This window comes from Primulina eburnea, chromosome 7, assembly GCF_022965805.1.
Source record: "Primulina eburnea isolate SZY01 chromosome 7, ASM2296580v1, whole genome shotgun sequence".
In the NCBI taxonomy this organism is placed as follows: Eukaryota; Viridiplantae; Streptophyta; class Magnoliopsida; order Lamiales; family Gesneriaceae; genus Primulina; species Primulina eburnea.
In genome coordinates, this window is record NC_133107.1 from 29,432,399 (window position 1) to 29,458,146 (window position 25,748).

The 25,748-nt window shown below is 38.3% G+C and overlaps 2 protein-coding genes across 4 annotated transcripts; one reads left to right on the forward strand and one right to left on the reverse strand.

Moving 5' to 3' along the window:
* Nucleotides 1-9,255: 9,255 nt before the first annotated feature.
* LOC140835843 (uncharacterized) lies at nt 9,256-10,313 on the reverse strand. The gene is made up of 3 exons (XM_073201253.1): nt 10,227-10,313; nt 9,977-10,147; nt 9,256-9,896 (listed from the first exon to the last, which is right to left on the reverse strand). Exons 1-3 carry the CDS (start codon nt 10,311-10,313, stop codon nt 9,774-9,776), a joined length of 381 nt encoding a protein of 126 aa, XP_073057354.1. The 3' UTR covers nt 9,256-9,773.
* A 968-nt stretch (nt 10,314-11,281) lies between these two features.
* Nucleotides 11,282-17,229, forward strand: LOC140837386 (protein TIC 40, chloroplastic-like). 3 transcript variants are annotated; one of them, XM_073203522.1, is made up of 14 exons: nt 11,282-11,612; nt 12,124-12,235; nt 12,414-12,471; nt 12,580-12,597; nt 13,069-13,330; nt 13,575-13,669; nt 13,758-13,818; nt 14,361-14,439; nt 14,841-14,881; nt 15,240-15,285; nt 15,853-15,947; nt 16,039-16,142; nt 16,525-16,572; nt 16,761-17,229. In XM_073203522.1, the coding sequence occupies exons 1-14, from the start codon at nt 11,408-11,410 to the stop codon at nt 16,815-16,817; spliced, it is 1,281 nt and encodes a 426-aa protein (XP_073059623.1). In that variant the 5' UTR covers nt 11,282-11,407; the 3' UTR covers nt 16,818-17,229. The 3 variants fall into 3 exon arrangements, with proteins under 3 accessions (XP_073059623.1, XP_073059621.1, XP_073059624.1); XM_073203520.1 differs by having other exon boundaries at nt 11,283-11,612; nt 13,755-13,818; XM_073203523.1 differs by having other exon boundaries at nt 11,283-11,612; nt 12,130-12,235; nt 13,755-13,818.
* Nucleotides 17,230-25,748: the final 8,519 nt, after the last annotated feature.

The following is a 25,748-nucleotide window of genomic DNA, read 5'->3' on the forward strand; positions in this document are numbered from 1 at the left end:
TCATGGTCGATAGTCTCGCGGGGAGAAATAGACACGGATTCTTCATCTGCAAAATCAATGTCCAAATGGGCTAGAATCCGGTTAATGAACCGGCCAAACGGAAAAGAGACGCGAGTAGAAGTAGCCGCGTACTGCATGGCGTACATAAGAAAACGGGGAAGGTTAAAAGAGCGCTGGGAGACTAAGTAATAGAGAATGTACAGATCGAGATACTTGCAAGTGGAGAGGTCTCCACTGCGAGGAACAATGGAAGAAGTGATAAGCTTTAGAACAAGCTGAAGCTGAGGAGGAAGGTCCTTCGCATGAGGACGGTCATCGGCAAGAGTAGGCGGACGACCGAAGATGGTGGTCAAGGCAGTGACTCGATCAAAAGTGGGGTCATTCTCAGTCCAAGACTGAGAAAAGAACTCACTCGGTCCGTCTCGAGGAAGATCGAACCAAGTAGAGAGGTCGGCGGTAGAAAAAGAAATGAACCGACCCTGAACAATGATAACAACACGAGTGTCATCACCACCAAGAACTAAGGAAAAGTTCGCATAGAACTGATGCATGAGAGAGGGGTAGATGACATCGGGTACGGAAGGTAGGAAAAAATTCCCCCAACGTTGAGACTCAATAAAAGTAATCAACGTAAAGGAATTCGCACGGAGGTATTCGGTGTGAAGGGTACGACCAGGCAGAATGTTACGGGTTTCGAATTCAGGTGGGATAGGACGAGGGTTGGGTGGTTGGGTAAGATCATGGTGAAAGGCACCGTGACGAGGGCGAACATTTCGGCCAGCTGTGTTACGGCGCGGAGGCATAGTGAGTAGCGGGTGTTTTGTGGGGAAAGAAAGAAGGATGTGAATTAGCAAATGAATCAGAGGATCCGAACGCCTATTTATAGGCGGTAGTTCGGAAGGTCCGGAATGCGAACAGATCGGTTATCTGACAAGACGTTCGGACGATCCGATTAACAGTCGGACATTCCGATCCTAGAACGGAGGCTACGAGGAGTAAACGGAGGGTCCGAAGTTCGACAGTCAGGCATTGGGAAGGCGCGAACATTAAATGACATCGGAAGGAGGGTCGGACGATCCGATGTGTGTTCGGATGGTCCGAAGAGTGAATCGGAGGTTCTGGAACCTATGGTCAGGTTCGGACGATCCGAACACGTTCGGTGGATCCGAAGTGAAACGAAGCATCCGAATAAGGAACGGTGATTCCGAAGTAGCCAAGATGAGGAACACCTAAAATTTAAAATATTTAACACATAAATGAATGTTGAGCCATAATTATGGATAAATACAATTAATTTGTATTATCCGACATTATAATGCTCACATTAATAATACTCCCCCTCAATTTAACAAATATGTACGAGAGTATTTGTCCAATGTTTACAACTCAATCATGCCAAGTTCACCACGCAAACGAGTAAAAGTAGATTCATCTAGTGGTTTTGTAAAAATATCAGCAATTTGATTCTTGGTGTCAACATAGTGAAGTTCAACATCATTTTGCTCAATGTGATCACGAATAAAATGATGTCGAATGTCAATATGTTTTGTACGAGAATGTTGAACTGGATTCTTTGTTAGACATATGTTGCTTGTATTATCACAAAAGATTGGAATTTTTGAAAAAGTAACACCATAGTCGAGTAATTGATACTTCATCCAAAGAATTTGTGCACAACAACTACCGGCAGCCATATACTCGGCCTCGGTCGTTGAAAGTGCAACACAGTTTTGCTTTTTAGAAAACCATGACACCAAGCAATTTCCCAAAAAGAAACAAGTACCACTAGTGCTCTTTCTATCCACCTTATATCCTCCAAAGTCGGCATCACAGTAAGCTTTTAAATCGAAAAATGAGTTCTTAGAATACCATAATCCGAGATTTGGAGTATTTGAAAGATATTTGAAAATGCGTTTTAAGGCGAATAAGTGTGATTCCTTTGGACATGATTGAAATCGTGCACACAAGCAAACACTAAACATAATGTCAGGTCTACTAGCAGTCGCATAGAGTAGGGAGCCAATCATGCTACGAAATAACTTTTGGTCAACAGGTTTACCTCCCTCATCTTTGTCGAGTCTGACTGTCGTGCTCATAGGTGTGGATGAGGCTTTGGAAGACTCCATCCCAAACTTTTTGAGCATCTCCTTGATGTACTTCCCTTGGTTGACAAAGAAACCATCCTTGCATTGCTTGATTTGGAGACCAAGGAAGTAGTTGAGTTCGCCCATCATGCTCATCTCAAAGTGATCCTGCATAAGCTTAGAAAAATCTCTACACAAGTGTTCATTAGTAGCACCAAAAATAATATCATCTACTATATTTGTACTATCAGCAAATCATTATCTTTAGTCAAGGTAAACAAGGTAATATCAACTTTACCCCTACAAAAACCATTAGACAGCAAGAAAGTAGACAATTTCTCATACCAAGCTCTAGGAGCTTGTTTCAAACCATACAAAGCCTTATCAAGTTTATACACATAATCAGATAAGTGCACATCTTCAAAACCAACAGGTTGCTCAACATACACTTCTTCTTTCAAATCACCATTAAGAAAAGCACTTTTAACATCCATTTGAAACAATTTAAAGTCTCTAGAGCAAGCAAAAGCAAGTAGCATGCGAATGGATTCTAGTCTAGCAACAGGGGCATAAGTCTCATCATAATCAATTCCCTCTTCTTGACTATATCCTTTAGCTACTAGCCTAGCTTTATTTCTAGTGATTGTACCATGCTCATCTAACTTGTTCCTAAATACCCATTTAGTTCCTATGACAGGTCTATCAGTGGGTCTAGGTACAAGATTCCAAACTTTATTCCTTCTAAATTCATTTAGTTCATCTTGCATAGCAATAATCCAAGAATCATCAAGTAAAGCTTCTTCTATGTTCTTAGGCTCTATGTGAGAAAGAAAAGCAAGATAATTGCACATATTAGAGGAGCGAGTAGATACTCCCTTCGATGGGCTACCAATGATGAGGTCCATGGGATGATCCTTGTGCGTAGTCCACTCCTTCGGAAGAGGTGCGTCCTCTTGATCTTTAGGAACATCATCTAGGCTTGTGGACTCCAACTCTTCGCCAAGGATATCTATATCATCATCATCAGAAACAACAGGTCTAGGCAAGCAAGGGTTAGTTTCATCAAATATGACATGTATAGATTCTTCAACTAGTAAAGTGCGTTTATTAAAGACTCTATATGCTTTGCTAGAAGTAGAGTAACCAAGAAAGATACCTTTGTCCGATTTAGCATCGAACTTACCCAGGTTGTCCTTACCATTGTTGTGGATGAAGCATTTTGATCCAAAAGCGCGGAAGTAAGAAATGTTAGGCTTTCTCCCTCTCCATAGTTCGTATGGAGTTTTCTTGAGAATTGGCCTTATTGATACGCGATTGATGATGTAACAAGCAGAACTCATCGCGTCAGCCCAAAAATATTTTGGTAGAGAATGCTCACATAGCATGGTCCTTGCAATCTCTACTAGGGTCCTATTCTTCCTCTCAACGACACCGTTTTGTTGAGGAGTTCTAGGACAAGAAAAGTTGTGACCAATGCCTTTGCTTTGACAAAAAATTGAAAAATTTTCATTTTGAAATTCCGTTCCGTGGTCACTACGGATTTGTTTGATCAAAAGATTTTTCTCATTTTCAACCTTTTTGACAAAAATTTTGAAATGATCAAAGGCATCACTTTTGTGGGCTAAAAACAATGTCCAAGTAAAACGTGAAAATTCATCCACAATGACAAAAGCATAGGATACCTCCTAGACTAGTTGTCCTCGAGGGACCACATAAATCTAGGTGAAGTAATTCAAGGGGCATAGAAGTGGATACAAAATTTTTATTTTTGAAAGATTCCTTTGTGTGTTTACCAAGTTGACAAGCATCACGAAAAGAATCTAATTTTAAATTCAGCTTTGGCATTCCGGAAACTAGGTCAAGTTTTAAAAGTTTTTCTATGGTGCTCATCCCAACATGACCAAGTCGTCTATGCCAAAGAATGTTGTCATCAACATTTAATGTTACAAGGCTTTTTATTTTTGAAAAAGATGAAATATTTAAATCGACCTTGTAAACATTTTCACTTCTATAACCTTTGAAACTAATGGATTTGTCAGTTGTGAGTGATACAGTGCAATCGTGTGGTGTGAATTTGACTTCATAACCCCTATCGCACAATTGACTAATGCTTAGGAGGTTATGTTTAAGTCCTTTCACAAGAAGTACATCATCAATAATAGTAGAGTTAGATATACCTATTGAGCCGATGCCTTCTATGAACCCTTTGCTGTTGTCTCCAAAGGTCACCGATCCCTTTTCTTTTGGTCGAATGGATTGTAGCAGCTTCTTTTCTCCCGTCATGTGTCGAGAGCATCCACTGTCAAGATACCAAGTGCTCGATGACTTGTCTCCCCTTTGTCCCTATAAGATTGAGATACAATTTGATAGTTGGTACCCGTTTCTTTGGGTCCTTTGAGGTTAGTAGTAGTTGGGGATTTGGGGATCCATTTCCAATAACTATTCTTATTGTGTTGGTGTCTAAGTTTCTTGCATTTAGGTCTTATGTGGCCTATCTTACAACAGTAAGTGCATGTTGGTGGTGTTCTTAGTTTTGCCTTTGCGATAAGACTAGCGAAGTTGACTGATTTCTTTTCATATCCTAGACCTCCTTTGTCGAAGTTACACCTTTGCATGCTCAAGAGGTTTTCTAGTTTACCGCTACTCACATTGAACTTGTTGAAGGCTTTCTCTAAGTCTCTTAGGTTTGTCTTGAGCTTAGTGTTGTCATGCATCCTAGCTCCTAGTTCAGTTTTAAGTTGCTTATTCTCATTTCTAAGTGACTTAGCCTTATTGTATATAATAGTGTAAGCGGAGAGTAATTCATCGTAAGAGGGTACCTCGTCGTCATCCGAGTCGGTCAGATGATCTTCCTTTGCCATGAAGCATAGGGTAGACTCCTCTTCGTTGTCGCTGTCGCTCCACGTGGCTAGAAGGGCCTTCTTCTTGTCTTTGCCAGCCTTCTTCTTGGAGGGACACTCGTTTTCATAGTGACCCTTTTGTTGACAGTTGTAGCAGGTCACTTCCTTCTCAATCTTTTTGTCCTTCTTGTTGAAGTTGGAACTCCGCATGAATCTTTTGAACTTTCTAGTGAGGAGTGCCATTTCTTCATCGTCGCTATCTTCAAGTTGACTGGTCAAGGCGATCCCTTTCGCCTTTACTTTGTCGTCATCTTTCTTTGTCTCCTTCCGGGTAGATACTTCAAGTTCATGGGTCTTTAGTGTCCCATGAAGTTGATCAAGGTCGTAGGATGCCGCATCTCCCTTGTTGGATTCAATGATAGCCGTGCGCTTTGCATCCCATTCCGCCGGTAGTGCTCGAAGGGCTCTCCTCTACACTTGTTTAGTTGGGTAGTTCTCACCAAGTTGGGCAAGCTCATTGATGATTTGGGTGAGCCGCCGGAACATGGTGTCGATATCCTCCTTGGGTTCCATCTCAAAGGTCTCGTACTTGAGTTGGAGAAGATCTATCTTCGTTTCTTTGACTTGATTGGTTCCCTCGTGGCAAATCTCCAATTTGTCCCAAATCTCTTTGGCGGAGGTGCAAGCCGAGATTCGGTTGTATTCATTCATATCTAGGGAACAATGAAGAATATTCATAGCTTTAGCATTTTGAGAGATAAGTTTCATATCGTCCTTGGTGAGGTCATCCATTCCCTTAGGAATTTCCTTATCATCCACCGTTTTCATGGGGATATAGGGACCTTTCACCGTTATTTTCCAAAGGTCGTAATCGACGGATTGGATGTATAGAGATATTCTATTCTTCCAATATCCGTAATTGGTACCATTGAAAAGAGGGGGACAATTTGTGGATTGTCCTTGGGCATACTCGCTTGCTAGATTGGCCATTTTAAAAGATTTTGAAAAACCTGGCTCTGATACCACTTGAAGAACCTAAAGGGGGGGTGAATAGGTTCTTTAAGGCCCTTTAGCGTTTTTAAAACGAGTTTGCAAAAATTGCAAGCTGAAGACTTGAGGGACAATCACAAATAAAAATGAATGCGTAAAGTAAGTGCGTAAAATAAATGCGTAGTAAAGTAAATGCGTAAAGTAAAGAGGGATAGAGATGTTTATGGAAGTTCGACGAAGAATCGTCTACGTCTCCCCTTCTCGATGAGGATCGAGGTATCACTATGACGACTTGGCTTTAGGAGCTCCAAGCTAGCTTTTACAACCATGCCTCGATGCGTCTACTTGGCCTTGAGGGCTCCAAGGATAGCCACGAACTTTACAACCCACTCGAGAGTATTACTTTCACTCTTTTTCTACAACTCTTTTAATCAACGAACATAAGAGATAGTAGAAAGCTTTGTAAGAGACAAGAGAGAATGGAGTGGGATGATTGAGAATGCATCCTCAAAGGCCTATTTATACTAGTCTTGGACGCCAAGGTTCGGATCTTCTGTTTATACTTCGGAACGTCCGATGTGATTGAAATCAATTTGCGTAATTCTGGAATGACTTCGGATCTTCCGTTCTTGACTTCGTAGGGTCCGAACATATGCTTCGGAGGGACCGATCAAACTTCGTTTCTTCTGAACAGTTCTTTTAGATAGTGTATGAACAACTTCGGAAGGTCCGAACTCCAGTTCGTACCGTCCGAACATTCCCGCGTTTCCGGAGATTTGAAATCTTCAACACTTCGTAGCTTCCGATCATGTCCATCGTAGCGTCCGAAATCTACTCAATCAACAGTCAGATCAATTTGTCTCCGGATTGAAGTGATTTGATTGCTTGTGTTCGGAACGTCCGATCCAGTCTTCGGAACGTCCGAACTTGCTCCTCGCAGCTTCCGAACAGCTTCTATTTTGCTTCTGATTTGCACAATTTCGGAACGTCCGAACCAAATTTCGGATCTTTCGAACGTAACCTTGTTCTTAATTTCCTGCATGCCTCAATATAAAACATTAGTACATTCTTAATCCAAGTTTTGGTATCATCAAAACAAAAACTTTGGGATATGTTACAGCATTAAAAACATTAATCTCATCCTCGAGATTTGTATGCGTTTAAGGCGTAACATAATATGTAAATTAAAATATGTAACATAATCTTGAAATTACGATTTATATTTTTTAAAAAATATAAAAAAATAGTTCGATTCCATGATTCACATTTAACTTAAAACATATAACATAATCTTGTTTTTTAGATCGTGACAAAATACTGAGATTGTGATGAAGTGATTCATAGTAAATTAAAATATGTAACATAATCTTGAAATTACGATTTATATTTTTTAACTGAGATTTAGATCGTGACAAAATACTGAGATTGTGCTAAAAAACCCTAAACCCTTAAAACCCTAAACCCTGAAACTAAATAACAATGGTCGACTAAAAGAACAGTGGTAGTCGACCAACAAAATATAATGGTCGACCATAAAAGGTAAAGGTCGATCATTACTCGTTGGTCGACCAATAGAATTTTTTGGTCGACCAGACAACTTTTGGTCAACCAAAAACAAGAGTGGTCGACCAACATAAAAACCCCAAATAATTACATAAGAAACGATGTTCTAATAATGACATAAAATTGTCCGATACATCACTATAATCACCAATCATTAAGGAACATATTACAACCTAAAAAGTATCTAAACTCAGATACTAATCTATCATCTAAAGTTAGTACTACTTGCGCACTCCTGGACAAAGAGTATCCAGCAACAGCTAACACAAATGCTCCCGAATTTTCACTGTGAAAAGAAAAATGAGAAGTTAATATTTAGTGTAACATTAAAAAAATAATAATGAAGTTATTATATTTTAAATAGAAAGTTGACAACGTACTGTATAATTTTGGCACGGTATTCATCATGTAGTTTTATACTCCATGGCCTCTCGGGGTGTGGGTTGTTTCCAATAATGGATAGCAGACGAGCAGCGTTTATAAGTATAGGCTCTATGTCTTCATTCAGATCTTTGAATTTGGGATTGTGCCTTCGCTGCAAGTCATATATAATGCATTTATTCACTCTTGTCACGAGTTCTAGCAAAAACCAGCGCCTATCTGTGTAGACAGGGATGAGAATTCTTCGTGCCTTTTCCCACGAGAGACACGGCCATTCTGGATCACTACCTTTGACTTTGAAATCGATATCTTTAGCTTCGGCCAAAACTGATATCGCACTGTAGAAATTTCTGTCCATCAACGAATCATCTGCCGACATCACTTCAGGATGTCGGATCTGCATCTCAAACAATCCACGGAGAGCTTTGTCGATGTGCTGAATTCAACATAACAAAAGGTTTTCAATGTTTTAAAAGAAGTTCTCTACAAATTTAAACTTTTTAAAAGCTTACAGAGAAAGTGACTAGCGAGTTTGCGATCACCATGGGCCCGTAGAACGACTTCTCATATTCAGCGTAAAAACCTCGAATCCTACTAGGCGAACGGTCGAGCATCGATGCCCTAACTCGCGCAAGCGAGTTGTTTACCTTCAGTGTCACGGTCTCTGCAAATGGCCTCACAATGTCATCTATAAAATGATCAATTGTAACAACTTTAATGCAAATATAAACAATAAACACGGTATAGTTTAATAACCTCTCGACGTGGTCACCTCGCCTCCTGACATACGTGCATCTGGAGTCACTTGAATATCTAAAAACATAAAGTATATTGTTTAATATACTATACATAAATATAAATATAAAAAATGTGCATTACCTCACCTCCTGCGGACTCCTCTAGAATGGCTTCAAGGTTAGGCTCAAATATCTGTTGGGTTTGGCTACTACTGCCAATTTCCTTACCCAAATTATCAGCCACACCTAACAGCGTACATTCAACAAATTAAAATAATTAAAACTTTAATGCAAATATGAATAGACAAGGTTTAGTGTAATAACCTCTCGACGTGGTCGCCTCACCACCTGACTTACGCGGATCCGGAGTCACTTGAATATCTAAAAATAAAGACTTTGTTGTTTATTATACTATACATAAATATCAAATCAAAAGAGTGCATTAACTCACCTTCTGAGGACTCCTCTATAATCACCGGAAGGATAGGCTCAAATATATGTAGTGTTTGGCTAGTACTAGCAATTTCCCGAGCTAGATTATCATCCACACCAAAAAGCGCACATCAAACAAATTAAAATAATTATGAGAATTGTACTAAATCATTATATTACATAAACATAAATATAATAAATAAAATTAACTCACCAAAATCTGCCTCAGATGCTTTCCTCTCCCGCCCTCTGGTATAGACTATGCTATAATCTCTGTCCTACTGCACTGGCGTGTTAGACCTCATCTCAGCAAAACCAGCTCTAATCTGTTCAGTCAAACTCGATTTCAAGTCAACTAGAGCTTGATTTATACTCCTGATAGACGCTCTGGTCTCAATAAATTCTGCTGCCATCTTCACATGCATGGACGTAACGGAATCCTCCAACGCAGTCAATCGTCGCTCGAAACGATGCTCCAAGGGTGATGGGCGGCAGGAGGGATTGAGTCCAAAGTGGACTCTAGGACCCGTACGCATAGGAGAACTGGTCCTAGAGCTGGATCTATTGAGATCAACAGGACGAATGCCGGAAACGTCAGGAGATGCATGTGCAGGAGGCGTGTGCTGGACAGAGGGAGGTGAATGTGCAGAATGCATGGGCTGGACAAAGGGAGGTAAATGTGCAGAATGCATGGGCTGGACTGAGGGAGACTCCACAGGGTGCTCGCTACATATGACTGTCTGACCCTACCTCCAGAGCTCGAGTACCCGAGTGATCACCGCATCAGGCGCAGAATCAACAAAATGCCCGGTCGTATAATACGGTGCAACTAGCTCCTCAGGAGTAGGAGTCAAAAATCCCAAACAATCCTGCATATAATTAATAAATGATCAAATTAATTAAAATTAATGTCCATAGTTATTTTACCAAATCAATTCATATTACTTACATCTATAGCACAATCACCGAAGGCTGCAGCGATTTCAGCACCAGTTGGGGCACGGTTTGACGCCCACGTGTTAGTCACCCATTGAAACATCCTGGGCAACATCAAACCGTCCACCTCTCTCCTCCTTGCAAACTTCTGTGCCACGCTCGGACAACATTCATAAGCGAGGATCTGTAACATAAATTTCAAACAGTGTTACTGGTACAAATAAAGATAACAAATCCACTTTAACATTCAAAAAATAATATACCTGCATAGGGAGAACAAAACCACCAACAAGGAAGCTGCCCTCAACTTCTTTCCGGCCCTGTGCCTCGGTGAGGTAATTATATACCATATATTAAACAATACTCTAACAAAAAAAAAATCTAAGAGGCCTTTTGTGCACAACCATCCACAAATCATCACTACTAGTATCAAGTATCTGGTTACTCATTAAATACCATAGAATTTGGCTGAAAATATTAAAATCTCTATAATACCTAACTAAATTACCAAAAGGCGAATGCTCAAAAAAATTGGTTCTCTCCTCGTTGTTCAAATAACGATGAATCTTTTTAGCAATCTCTTTATATCTCGATTGAATTGTCAACTTACATCGAAAAATGGCATCCCTATCTAGTTTTCTCGGCAAATAGACCTGTGACAAAAAACAAATTACTTAGTAGGGAAAAAAAATTGGTCGACCATAAAACCACATGTGGTCGACCATAAAAATTGGTGGAACAACAATTATGGTCGACCATAAATTTTATGGTCGACCACAACCAATTTTTATGGTCGACCACGAATGGTCGACCATAAAACGTGGTCGACCATAAAATTAATGGTCGACCACGCACGAATGGTCGACCATAAAACTTGGTCGACCATAAAATTAATGGTCGACCATAAAAATTGGTCAACCATCAAAGATATTTGACCAATTTTTATGGTCGACAATGGTGGAAAACCACAGTTGATTACGCGCACACACACGCAGCAAACATAACTCAAAAATACGATTACAATTCAGAAGAAACAAATCGAAACAAACGCGAAAAATTACCATATTGTCGTTTGCCATTCCTTCGGTTGACTTTTGCGAAGACTCGACGGAAACGTTTTTCCGGAAACAGAGGGTGCGGCGAGGGTTTAGGGGGCCACCGGTGGAATAGGGTTCTCTGTTGTTTTTTTTTTTATAAAGAGTGTTTAATCGTATTTTTTACAGATTTTAAACTTAAAACGTATGGACATAAAAGTAAATTTCATTATGAATCTTTTTTTTTTTTTAAATACAAGGGACTCCTTTCCCTAATTTTCCCTTTGATTTTGCTGTGCTGCTCTTGTTTCATTTCTTCCCTTGTATTTTTCATTTCTTCCCTTGGATTTTGTTGTTAACCCTTAGTTAATCATCTTCCGAGTTGTTTTGAGTTATAATTTCACTTGGAAATGGAAAATATTGGCCTAGTTTTGTCTCCCAAAGTTGTGCTGGGTCTCCCTTCAGACCACCCGAACTCAATTATTTCCAGTAAACCCTTCGTTGGTATACTAAATTTACTCGGGAGAACTGGAAAAAATGGTAGATGCGGAAAGCCCAGTTCCTCCTTTTCAGCTCTTGCCTTGTTTCAGGTCCCCAAAACCACCAAAACTATAGGTACCCTCCATTTAGTGTCCCCTCGCCAATCGGTTTGTACAGGGATATATTTATGTTTTTTTTTTATGAAGATGCAATGAAATCTTTACCATGAACTCTGGCAGATGCGGTTGTTGCTTTTGTTTAGTTTTTTTTTGGATACATGATTGGATGTCGATTAAAGATTAAACCTTTACCGTGCACGCTTATATTTGTATCTATTTCAGTTGTTTTATATGGATGATTTCCCATACTTTGTTCGTGATTATGCACATTTTGTTGTAGAGGGGATTTCTGTGTTGAGATTTCTTTATATTTTTGTTTCATTGTGTTACATAAAGAAAGACCGGCACACATTGAAATTTGTCATAGCACTGATCATAATATAGTTGAGAACCATTCCATGTTTGTTTCTAGATCAGTAACTAGTTTTAGCATGGGATTTAATTTTGGCATCTGTACTGGTGGTCTGCTGTCATGGTCTCTTTCTGGTTCTTGTGCTACTTATCGTTCTGTTATAACCTCCGTGAAGTAACAGTGAGAGATGCAAGGGACTGTTTTGCAAGCGTATCGACATCATATAGACAAGAGACAACATCAATTGGCATAAATCCACAGCTTTCAGCACCACCTCCTTCTTCTGTGTAATAATCTGTAGCTATTTTCATTTATGGGCACTTTTCATTACAGAAGAGACTATGTACAAGATGTTTTTTTCATAATATGGTGTCTAACCTTTTCTTCCCATACCCTCCACCCCGACCCTTTCCCCCTTCTCTCGCTTGCTGTACCTTCAATCTTCTGCATCGCACACTCAAATAGGGGGTCACCACTGTTCTGGATTGGAGTTGGTGTTGGTCTCTCAGCACTTTTTTCATGGGTAAGTACTATGATACCGCTTGTTAGTTTGTCTCAGATTCTTTTTCCAAACCTTTTGACTTTAGATTGAATTCTTAAGCTATCCTTCTTACTTTGTATTTTATATCAGGTGGCTGGAAGAACAAAGGTGAGCAACTTCTTCCATGTTCCTATTTTGCTACTGCTTTTTGGCTATCTTACAGCTCTTAGGTAATTAAAGTTTAGAAAAATGAGATAGTATCTTATGTCTGGTATGGATTAAAAGTAGTCAATGCATTATTCCTATAATATCAATAATAATAGTTGGCTACATAGCAGGACATGATCTATCTTCACCTTTCCGTTTGCAGATTCAGTAGTGGTTAGTAATTGTTTAATTTTCATGTCAGCATTATTTTTCGCTGTTATCAAGTCATCTATGAGCTAAGAGATGGTTTGGCAGTTTCGCATTGGCTTGTGAGGTGGCTGTGTCATTTTAGATTTTATTAATAATATATGGAGAAATAAACTTGGTGTGCCGTCGGAGGAATTGGTAAACTATGTTGGTTTGTCACGAGTCATGTTTCACGTTCTTGGTTTTTTTTCTGTTCACGTTCTTGGTTTTTATTTCATTTTACAGAAATATGCAATGGAACAAGCTTTAAAAACATGGACCCAACAGATGAACACGCAGAATAATCCATATGGTAATGCTGCCTTTTCTCCTGGTCTGTCCTTCCCGTTTCCGCTGCCCACAATCCCGACACCAGATTCATCTAGAACTTCAACTCCTGTGGCATCTCAAGCTGTAACTGTTGATGTACCTTTTACAAAAGTTGAGGATCCTCCATCCGTATCTGTGGATCATAGCATAGAAACCGAGAAGAGACCAAAGAAATATGGTATTTCAGCTTCCCTTATAGTATCTTATATGTGGCATGTGTCACTCTTATGCAGAAATGATAACAGGATGAAATATAAGTTTTGATATTCATGTTTTGACATATCCTTTTTCACTATCGATTTCGTGTTAGTTGATATTTCTGGTTTCAACATGATCCCCACCACCCTGTTGCTACATGGATTAAGCCAGTTCTTTTTACGGTTTTCCAAACTCTTTTGATATGAATCACATTTTTGTTGCAGCTTTTGTAGATGTTACACCTGAAGAAACAGTTCAGAAGAATGCTTTTGCGGGCTACAAAGAATCGACCCAGACAGATTCACAGCCTTCAGAGCCTGTGAGTTGAACTGTCATTTGAGTCTGAGCTAATAATTTATAATGATAATATAATTATTTTCTTGTTGTTTGATCATCTCCAAAAGGTGGTTTATCAAAATGGTTTGGCTACAAAGTTTGAAACAGGAACTCAGGAAGGTTTCTCTACTGGTAAGTTGTCATTGTTTTTCTCCATTGTAGTACGATGTCATATTTGCAACTATGTACCTAGCTGTTAAAACATATATTGATTTATCAAAAGAAAAAAATCAGGGGGTATTTGACCACTGCTCCATGTGGATTCCAATTCATTGCTACCTTTTCACATGCCTATTTTTTTAATTGTTTAAGTTTAGGCTATTTTTAATGACCACCCTTATTTCGGAGGTATAACCATGGGTTTCAGGTTTCTATGCCAATGGATTTTTTGCAACTGAAATTAAGGTGTATTCGTTCTTATGATTTCTTCCCGTCCCTCAATGGAGTTGAAAGTACGAGAGTTTTTTCTGTGTGTTGAATTGCCAATTGCCAATTGTTACAGAACAGCCTTTGGGAATTCTTACATGTTGATGACCTCTAAGACTGCATTCTTGGGAAATTGAAGATGCTGTCCTTACAGTTGCATTTAGCGTCGTACGAGGAATCTATTACCAAGTGAATGAATTCTTCTCCTGTGAAATAGCCCAATAAAGTTTTTACTCTTTTATGAACAGGTAAAGCAAACCCTCTCTTGTCCGTGGATGCTTTGGAGAAAATGATGGAAGATCCAACAGTGCAAAAAATGGTTTATCCGTAAGATGGCCTTTTGCCTCGTATTTCATTCTCATATAATTTTCAGCTTATTATGTTAGTGTTGTTCTCTAATTGAAATATTCCTTGTGTAGGTCAATGAGTATCATCGTCGATCTTCTATATCTTTTAGTATGCGTCTCATGGTTTTTAAATTTTTCTTGTTGATGGTCTGTTAGGTGAATATTTGGCTCCTAAATAAGAATAATGTTTTTAACAGTTTGTCATTCTTGAACCTCCATTTTAGTAAAATAATTCAAAAAATTTTATAAGCTATGATGTTTATCTCTTTGTTCTTCAGAGTTTTCCAATATAATTTTCACAATCATTATAGTGTCACTTATCTTGTGCTTATTACTAGTAAGAGAAAAGGGGACCTACTGTTCATTTTAATATTTTTGCAGTTATTTACCAGAGGAGATGAGGAATCCTTCTACCTTTAAATGTGAGTTTATCCATAAGACATTAAGTTTAAATTTATTCGGTTGACTCTCTGAAAATTACTTGTAGACTTTGTTTTTACTTTGTCCTAGTTTAGATTGGATATTGATTTGTCAAACGCAACTTAATGGGATCTTGATAAATTTAAGTTTATTTCATTTCTTTCTTCTTTTTTGTGTACTCTTATTCTTTTGAGTATTTGACTGTAAAATGTGATGAAAGCCAATTTCCATTGATTCCACTTACCTCTTTTCAATTTTCATATACTAAATCTGACGTATCGACGAAGATATATTATAGCTTGATCTATTCCTAGAGTCTGTCATGTTAACATTCAAATGCAATTGCATGCGATACTACAGGGATGCTACAAAATCCACAATACCGGCAGCAACTTCAAGATATGCTGTAAGTATATTTTACAAATGTCATCTCTTTGCAGATTTCCAGCTAAATCATGCTTTTATATAAATTTTTAACAAAGCTGTACCATGTCTTGCCCTTGGATTTCCCGTTTAGCAGGCTTTTTTGATCTTTTAATTCTCTCCATGAAATGAAAATGCTTATGTTTTACATGTTTCTTTTGTGGCTGCACTGTACTTCCAAGAACAATGTATTCCAGGGTTTGAATTAAAGAATGTTGTTTCAGGACTCTTTTTGTTTATTTTCTTCATATCCGATAAATGTTACATCAGTTATGGAGTTGTCTATGAGATGCTGTGCGCATTGTCAAAAAACAGTTTGCTATTTAGATTTGGTCTTATCCTTGCTATGTTGACCTATATTACTTATTTCCTATCGAAACTAGAACATAAATGTGTACTTGCTCAGAAAAAAAGAGTATAAAAGTATACAATTAGTTGGTTGAATTGTTTATCTGGTGCGAATAGCCATGGTCGAAACCCACTGTATTAGTGATTTAAATTTCAATGAAGCTTTTATTTCATTAAAAAAATTTTCCTACAATATTCCAAGTTCTAACATGGGCGGAAGCCCTGAATGGGACAAACGCATGATGGAGAACTTGAAAAACTTCGACCTTAGCAGTCCTGAGGTCAAGCAGCAGTTTGGTGAGTGCGATATGCAACAAAACTTTGTTTGGAGTTTAATGAAATTAAAATGTTAGTGTTCGTCTTATTGCAGTCTTGTGTAATTGTGCAGATCAGATAGGCCTTACTCCTGAAGAAGTCATTTCTAAAATTATGGCCAATCCTGATGTTGCAATGGCATTTCAAAATCCAAGAGTTCAGGCAGCAATCATGGAAGTAAGCATCTTCTTTCGTTCTACACAATTGAGTGCATTCTGCTAGACAAATAGTTGTAACTAATGGCGCGGCAGCAAGTGCTTAGTCACAGCTTCATTTACATGAATTGCAAGTTGAAACTGTTTTCGGAAGAGGGTTGTCGGAGACAGTATCGCCCTTACTGTGATGTAAGATTGTCTACGTGGCATGATATTCCTAACGAGGCACTTGTGCTGCTGAATGCTTTAAAAAATTTGAGAGTCACCGCTACGATCATCTATAGCTTGTACTACAACTACAAGCACTGAATTATATGTATTCCATTGTTGTCTCATTTTTTCTGTTAATATTCTCGCTTTGCATTCAAATGTTCATGCACTCCCTACTTGATTGGTTTTTGCAGTGTTCCCAGAATCCTTTGAGTATAGCCAAGTACCAAAACGACAAAGAGGTAATGAAACAGACCATTACAACCTTGGCATTGCTTTTGTTTGCATACAAACCGAACCAAGCCATCCGTCTCGAAATTATCTATCATGATGTTGCTCCATGACGAGCCTTACTTGGTTCTTGCTACTGCTGCATTTGGGTTTTTAACCTTGAAGCTAGTTTGTAATTTTGTCATCCTTTATGACTCAGGTTATGGATGTTTTCAATAAAATATCAGAACTCTTCCCTGGGGCATCAGGTATGTAATTTTCTTGTAGCAGCAAATAAAGTCGGGTATAGGCACTCTCGTCGCCTTGGACAACAGAGATACCATAACTTCCAATCACATTTGACGCCCACAAATACCAAGACTGTATTGGCATCTCCCTCCCGGTCGAAAAGATATATATAGCAGCAAATCCACAATAGTGTTTATGCCGGATAATCTCCCATGGTTTCTTACAAGCCGCTGTTGTGTCTGATGTAAATATTTTGTGGGATGATCGTTTGAGGGTTTAAAGTTGGTCTTTGGAGTTATATTCCATAATCCTTCGACACAAAAACTAAGTTTTATTTTTCCCCTGCAAAATGATGCTTCTTCTAGTCTAAAGGTGTGTTCACTTGGTTGGATGGGAAATTTGTTTAGTTATAATTATAATTCATACATACATTTTTTATTCATCATACATCAATCAAAACATTACATATAAAATTACAATATTATATATATTATAAATTTTTTATTTACATTTATTAATTATTAAGAAGTAAAATTATAATTTATCATTTTATTTTAAATTTAATCAGTCAAAATAAACATATTATTATTTATCTATTACTATTTCATATTGTGGGGACTCGGACGCTAATCATCTTTGGGATTTAATTATCAATTAAAAAAAAACAGGGTCTAAAAATTTTTCGTTTTAAAATATAACTGCGGAAGGTAATGGAATCTAAATACTATACATGTCTGTATAAAATATATTTCAGTATTAAAGTACAACAAGCTAATCTAAGGTTCAACTACTAAAGTCCAGTAATAAAACCAAGTCTACGGTAAGTCCGGAATCACCACGCTACACTCGTCTTCTCTCATCAGCATCTTGACCCTGATCCAGCCCCACCTGTTGTCATGCACACATACAAAGCAAGACAACAGCCGGATAACTCCGGTGAGAATAAATCCCAGTATAAAACATGGTAAACATGTATATACATAAAATAGTTCATGAAACATGCTGTCATGAATAAAATCAAAACATTAGATTTCATAAGCTATGAAATCTAATCACAACAGGCATGCACTTCAAATCAGCTAAACATGCATATAACCAATCTAAATCATAAAAACATGCTAGCACAACTGGAAGCAATAACGATGGGTCCCATGATCTAGGAGCCACATCTATATAAGCATGCCGTCCTAATCAAACCATGTCTAGACTCGACTCGATCTGTAACTCTAGGGATCCCGGGGTGAATAAGACGTCACTGGCTGTCACCTACCCTACCAATCGAGGTGCTGTACGTCTTATTCCTAGACTTCGGCCTGATCTGTATCCGCATCTACAAAGGGGCGGTGATCTTCCCCAGAGCTGAGATATCGCCGAACGTCTCGAGTCTGCCTGATCTCCAGACTGTCCTATCTTAATGCATGAATAACAATCTATAATCATAGCATAATCATATAAAAACATAACAAGAGTATAGTATGTGATTTAGTGGGCAACTCAACGCGATCTCAATTGAGTTGTTCTTCCCAAATATCACATGAATTATACCTTTGTCTTCCTGATCTGATGAAGACGACGTCTCGAAGTCGAACTTGTCCATATCTGATCTGAAATGACAATAACCAATACACTGTATCAATGTGTAGCTCAAAACACAATCTGTTCTGATCAATACCCAATTCAGTACAAAATCTGATCACATCAACAATATCACGAGTAACAGAAACCAATACTGAATCTGATCAATCTGTACCAACTGATGTTTAGACGGCATAACATTACAGTCTTGTAACTCCGTCAGTCTTAACATCACAATTACACTACCAGAATTCCTAATAAATCTCAGTACAATCTATAACTTCAGTATCTATACACTTTAAAATGAATAACAGCATAATTCTGATAGCAATCTCAATCAAATCAACTCTAAAATTCATAACAATTCCAAAAACAATCTGTTTCTAAATCTGACTTCGATTCTACAATATCTACGGTAGTAGAAACACCATATCCGAATCATATTCAATTCTGACAACATCATAAAATCAAATCTTGTCTAAACGTAATAAAACTTACGTCCGTTGTAGCCTGCGTTGATAGTAACACAGTACCGAAGTCGGATTTCAATTCAGGTAGACGGTTTACTCGTAAATCAATTTCTAAAGAAAAGAACAAAGCTTTTCCCTAAACCCTCGATTTCTTTCCCCCTTTTTCTGAAAATTACGCATGCAAATATATATATATACTTACACTCACATGCAGCAAAGCACATGGCTCGTCCTTCGCGCAACACGTCTCGCGCATATGCGCGGCCACTACTCGCGCATATGCGCGAGACCTACTGTCTCGGCGAAACTGCTACTCGCGCATATGCGCCATTAATTCCGCGCATATGCGCCACCCCTTCTGGTTCTCCCGCGCATATGCGCCACTCTACTCGCGCATATGCGCCACTGGCTCTGGCCTTGCCGCGCATGTGCGCGCACTTACACCGCGCATGTGCGCCAAACTTTCTGGATTTCTCCCTTGGCTTCTCGCATGGCTCGCGCATATGCGCGTACACTTCTCGCGCATATGCGCGAGACCTTCGAGTCACGCACACGCAATATTCTTCCTTTCAAAATCTAACAAGAACGCGTCCCGTCTATAATCATCTCGATTAATTTAATAAATCATTCCGGATTAATCTCCGATTACAGTAATCATATCCAAATCATTTCAGATTACGGTAATTAAATTCTCGGGCATTACATTTCTCCCCCTCTTAAATCTGAGTTCGTCCTCGAACTCACCAATCATCAAACCACATCTATCCGAAGATCTGTTTGACAGAGTTTCACATCCAAACTCATTTCACTAGCCGAATCAATCGCATATTACCGGCTATACAACACCCATATACGCCAATTGCAATCCATAACAAAGCAATACCACCTGTAGTTGCTATTCCATCTGTTTATTCCAATCAAGGACATATTCCATCTTCGGTTTCAAATACCAATCGTCATCATCTGACATTGGTTTCTTATATCTATTCCTTCAGATAACTAGTGCTAACATCCAGTATTAGAGTTCTATCACTATCTTTCAATGTCTGACTACTACATGCTGACTACCTGTCAGTCTGTAACAAGTCTGAGAGAAACAGCTGATGATATAACCTACCATAAGTGCAAACTTCATCCCAATCACATCAATCTGATTATTTCTTTGACAGTGATCTCTGTCTTCTAGTTTTGTTGGTACATCATCTTTACAAACTACCCGATATAGATTGAACAATCTATCAATCACAATCATACCATATCCCAATCTGAAGAAAATGGCGGTAATTTCATGACATCAGTCCTAGAAATGTACTTCCATTTCTATTCAGGATTATACCAAGTCGGTAATAATCTTCTAATTCCTAGCTTTCTGGCTTCTTTTGTTAGCGATCCAGACATATCAGTACCATTTTTACCAACCTTTCGGTACAAAGTCTGTTAGAACTGATCAAATCTGTCTATACCAACACTATTTGTTCGAGTATCATACATTCTGAAATGTCTGAATGAAACCTGAATCCCTTACTGTGCATTTCTGACATACCTGAGATTTCAGATTCGAACTATGCTGTACAAAATCAGTTAATAACATAAAATAAATAAGAAATACCTAACTGGTATTCGGCTCTGACTACCCATATCAAAAGCTATAAATAATTCTGAAACATTCTGACATCACACAATAGAAGTAGTCTGTCTGATACAAACACAAAGTCACATATCTGTTACTGTAAACGATACTCTGCTCTGATTTCAACTGTTTACAATAAACTGTATTACACTGATTCACAATAACGGTAATATCACATCGAATTCTGAATAAAAAAAACTTATACAGATCTAGTGAGTTTAAGAAACTCATAACATAATAGATTCTGGCTGGCTGACCAATCTTCATACTGCCCAGATCAACTGCTTTATCTCATCTGCAATTAGAATATACTCCCAAACAATATAAGATGTCTCAAATACTGATTTAGAATCATAACAATACTCAGCAGATGTAAATCAACACAAGAAGAAGATAATCAGTATAAGATAATCTGTCCAAATCAGATAAGAAAGTTCTGACATCTTTGACATTCTGCTAATTTTGACATTCCTGCTACCGCATAGTCGGAATATAAACCTGTATCAATACCTGTATACCGGATTCCTACCTGACCCATTGCTGTATACCATAATCACAGTCCTCGAAATATTTAACCCAGTCTTCAAATATTCAATATAAACAATCAGATGCTGTGGATATATCCCGGAATCATAGATATAACAAGCATAATTCTTCAAAATACCCCTGAACACATAATCTGTCAATCTAGAAACAGAACTAAAATGTCTTCCAGAGAAATACACAATCAACTGAATTCTTTAGCCCATACTTTAATCTGTCAATTCGTTCAATTCTCTCTAATAAAGAACCCGTCTGACATCTTATTTAAGCAAACACCAGTTAACTATTATCTTACTATCAAATTTTAGACTCGATTTCAGTGGATCTACTGAATACATAAGGATGCCATCTGTTCCTTTCTGTAAAAATCGAGTCCTAAACCCTACAATTTTCTAAGGACTTCTGGATCGAAAATCCTCATTTATCAACTAGATCTGGTCTTAATCTTACTATTTCTGGAACACATGCTACAATATTTCGGTACTTGTTCAGCATATTCATGTCAATAATGCAATTCAAATCAGATAATACAAGTACATCATAATCTAATCCAGTCCCATCCTCATCTAACTGTAGTATATAATATGTCATAGAAATTTCTGATATCAACATATTCCTCAACAGCCAAGGAATCAATACTACAGTATACACAGACCCAACAGATACAGCATATCTCCATACTACTCATTCACAGATACTCATAACGAATGCATTAGTATATATCAATACGTATGCAATATAATCATAAAGAATGGTACCTGTTGTAACTACTGGGTCTGTTTTTCACGCATTGCCACCCGATGGTCCTGCTCCCCAGAATCTTTGGGAACCCTTCTGAGGACACACTCTAGCAAAATGCCCATGCTGTCCGCAGATATTGCATCTACCAGTCACTCCCTGGCATTGTTCGGTGGGATGTCTCCCTCCACACCTAGCGCAATATACTCCAGTATAACTCGGACTGGAACCACTGGAACTGGAGGAACCACTGCCTAACTTCTTAAACTGTTTCTTCCGAGCTTTCAGCAAATCTTGCTTTCCACTCGTGCTGCCACGTTCAAATCTCGAAGGGGATTGTGGTGTCTGGGGTTGCTTCACACACAACCTCGTTAATTGTCGAATCAGACTCTCTTCTGCTCTCTTTGCTTTACTCAAGACATCAGCAAAGTGATAGGGTCGCTGTAGATTCATGAATGCAACTATCTCCGAATTCAATCCTCTAATGAATTGATTCACCACAGCTTCATCATCCCTAGCCATATGAGAAGCAAAACGCAACAGAGTAGAAAATTTAGCAGCATAATCATCAATATTCAATTGACCTTGACTTAAATTCTCAAATTCTGCTTTCTTGTCTTCTCGGTACGAGGCGGATAAAAATCTTTGATAGAATTCAGTCTTGAAGACTTCCCACGTGATCACAGTACCACGTAGTGCTAATACTCTTTTGATTGTAATCCACCAACTTCTGGCAGCCTCTTGTACTTGGTGAAATACCAATTTAACTCTTTGGTCATCTGTACAATCCAGTAGATCAAACAATATCTCTATGTCCTCAACCCAGTGCTGACACGTTTCAGGCGTCTCTGTACCACTCAGAATCGGCGGCTGAAATAACTGAAATTCTGCCAACTTGGTTTCCATCGGAGTCGCTGACACATCTATCTGCGGTTCTGGTATATATGGCTGCTCATACGAAGTACTGCCTGTTTCCAAAATCATTTGGGGAGGTACATCTGATTACCACAAACATTAATAACCCAATAATACAATGCTGTGCCAATCCTTTCTGATCATGATCATCTTACTGCTGATCATGAATCCGATCTGATTCATATGCAAGAATACATAATACCAATTCAAATCATATAATCAGGTAAACATGTATCTTTAAGCAGTAACACATAGTCTCATGCTAGCACACAATGTCAGTCAACATTAAAATCAATCTCATGCTAGCACACACATGCAAGGAAAGAAAATTCATCTACCCCGCTCATTCTCTTCTATCTTACTCTAAGTCAGTCTACAAGATCTATCAATTCTGACTATCTCAATCTAAAGATCTATCTCTAAAGGAACCTGGCTCTGATACCACCTGTTGTGGGGACCCGGACGCTAATCATCTTTGGGATTTAATTATCAATTAAAAAAAAACAGGGTCTAAAAATTTTTCGTTTTAAAATATAACTGCGGAAGGTAATGGAATCTAAATACTATACATGTCTGTATAAAATACATTTCAGTATTAAAGTACAACAAGCTAATCTAAGGTTCAACTACTAAAGTCCAGTAATAAAACCAAGTCTACGGTAAGTCCGGAATCACCACGCTACACTCGTCTTCTCTCATCAGCATCTTGACCCTGATCCAGCCCCACCTGTTGTCATGCACACATACAAAACAAGACAACAGCCTGATAACTCCGGTGAGAATAAATCCCAGTATAAAACATGGTAAACATGTATATACATAAAATAGTTCATGAAACATGCTGTCATGAATAAAATCAAAACATTAGATTTCATAAGCTATGAAATCTAATCACAACAGGCATGCACTTCAAATCAGCTAAACATGCATATAACCAATCTAAATCATAAAAACATGCTAGCACAACTGGAAGCAATAACGATGGGTCCCATGATCTAGGAGCCACATCTATATAAGCATGCCGTCCTAATCAAACCATGTCTAGACTCGACTCGATCTGTAACTCTAGGGATCCCGGGGTGAATAAGACGTCACTGGCTGTCACCTACCCTACCAATCGAGGTGCTGTACGTCTTATTCCTAGACTTCGGCCTGATCTGTATCCGCATCTACAAAGGGGCGGTGATCTTCCCCAGAGCTGAGATATCGCCGAACGTCTAGAGTCTGCCTGATCTCCAGACTGTCCTATCTTAATGCATGAATAACAATCTATAATCATAGCATAATCATATAAAAACATAACAAGAGTATAGTATGTGATTTAGTGGGCAACTCAACGCGATCTCAATTGAGTTGTTCTTCCCAAATATCACATGAATTATACCTTTGTCTTCCTGATCTGATGAAGACGACGTCTCGAAGTCGAACTTGTCCATATCTGATCTGAAATGACAATAACCAATACACTGTATCAATGTGTAGCTTAAAACACAATCTGTTCTGATCAATACCCAATTCAGTACAAAATCTGATCACATCAACAATATCACGAGTAACAGAAACCAATACTGAATCTGATCAATCTGTACCAACTGATGTTTAGACGGCATAACATTACAGTCTTGTAACTCCGTCAGTCTTAACATCACAATTACACTACCAGAATTCCTAATAAATCTCAGTACAATCTATAACTTCAGTATCTATACACTTTAAAATGAATAACAGCATAATTCTGATAGCAATCTCAATCAAATCAACTCTAAAATTCATAACAATTCCAAAAACAATCTGTTTCTAAATCTGACTTCGATTCTACAATATCTACGGTAGTAGAAACACCATATCCGAATCATATTCAATTCTGACAACATCATAAAATCAAATCTTGTCTAAACGTAATAAAACTTACGTCTGTTGTAGCCTGCGTTGATAGTAACACAGTACCGAAGTCGGATTTCAATTCAGGTAGACGGTTTACTCGTAAATCAATTTCTAAAGAAAAGAACAAAGCTTTTCCATAAACCCTCGATTTCTTTCCCCCTTTTTCTGAAAATTACGCATGAAAATATATATATATATATACTTACACTCACATGCAGCAAAGCACATGGCTCGTCCTTCGCGCAACACGTCTCGCGCATATGCGCGGCCACTACTCGCGCATATGCGCGAGACCTACTGTCTCGGCGAAACTGCTACTCGCGCATATGCGCCATTAATTCCGCGCATATGCGCCACCCCTTCTGGTTCTCCCGCGCATATGCGCCACTCTACTCGCGCATATGCGCCACTGGCTCTGGCCTTGCCGCGCATGTGCGCGCACTTACACCGCGCATGTGCGCCAAACTTTCTGGATTTCTCCCTTGGCTTCTCGCATGGCTCGCGCATATGCGCGTACACTTCTCGCGCATATGCGCGAGACCTTCGAGTCACGCACACGCAATATTCTTCCTTTCAAAATCTAACAAGAACGCGTCCCGTCTATAATCATCTCGATTAATTTAATAAATCATTCCGGATTAATCTCCGATTACAGTAATCATATCCAAATCATTTCAGATTACGGTAATTAAATTCTGGGGCATTACACATATTGTCTCAAACATCTTAATAATCATATAATTTTTATCCTATCCAATCTCATCCCTTCAAGTAAGCTGACTCCAAGAATGTTAACGAGTAGTAACCTAATTGTTATGGACTAGTATCTTTTGACACATATTTTAGAATATATTTGGTCAAATTTTTATCTAATTCTTCAAATCAATTAAAAAAAATAACTGATTTTTTTCCCCATCTTTTCTCACTCAATTAGCATAAAAAGTTATATGTTATATGACATAATATGTTTTTTGTTACGAAAAATTAAAAAATTATGGTAAAAAGTAAAAATATCAAACTCTCAAAATTATCAAACTACACACTTTATAATATTTTTCTGTCAACTCAATTGTGATTTTCTTCACAAATGAGAGATCTATTTATAGAATTTCTTTACAAATAATCCAAAAATAAATTCATCATTACATACATCATCACACACTAATTTTCAATATTTAAAACTCTTATTTTCAACATTCAAATA

Excerpts from the sequence above, each read along its gene's own strand:
- LOC140837386 (XM_073203520.1), top strand. The coding sequence starts at position 11,408 with ATGGAAAATATTGGCCTAGTTTTGTCTCCCAAAGTTGTGCTGGGTCTC. Across the intron at positions 12,236-12,413 it reads GCACCACCTCCTTCTTCTGT|GGGGTCACCACTGTTCTGGA; the intron begins GTAATAATCTGT and ends ACACTCAAATAG. Across the intron at positions 13,331-13,574 it reads GAAGAGACCAAAGAAATATG|CTTTTGTAGATGTTACACCT; the intron begins GTATTTCAGCTT and ends TTTTTGTTGCAG.
- LOC140835843 (XM_073201253.1), bottom strand. The coding sequence starts at position 10,313 with ATGGTATATAATTACCTCACCGAGGCACAGGGCCGGAAAGAAGTTGAG. Across the intron at positions 10,148-10,226 it reads GTTTTGTTCTCCCTATGCAG|ATCCTCGCTTATGAATGTTG; the intron begins GTATATTATTTT and ends TTTATGTTACAG. Across the intron at positions 9,897-9,976 it reads TCGGTGATTGTGCTATAGAT|GATTGTTTGGGATTTTTGAC; the intron begins GTAAGTAATATG and ends AATTATATGCAG.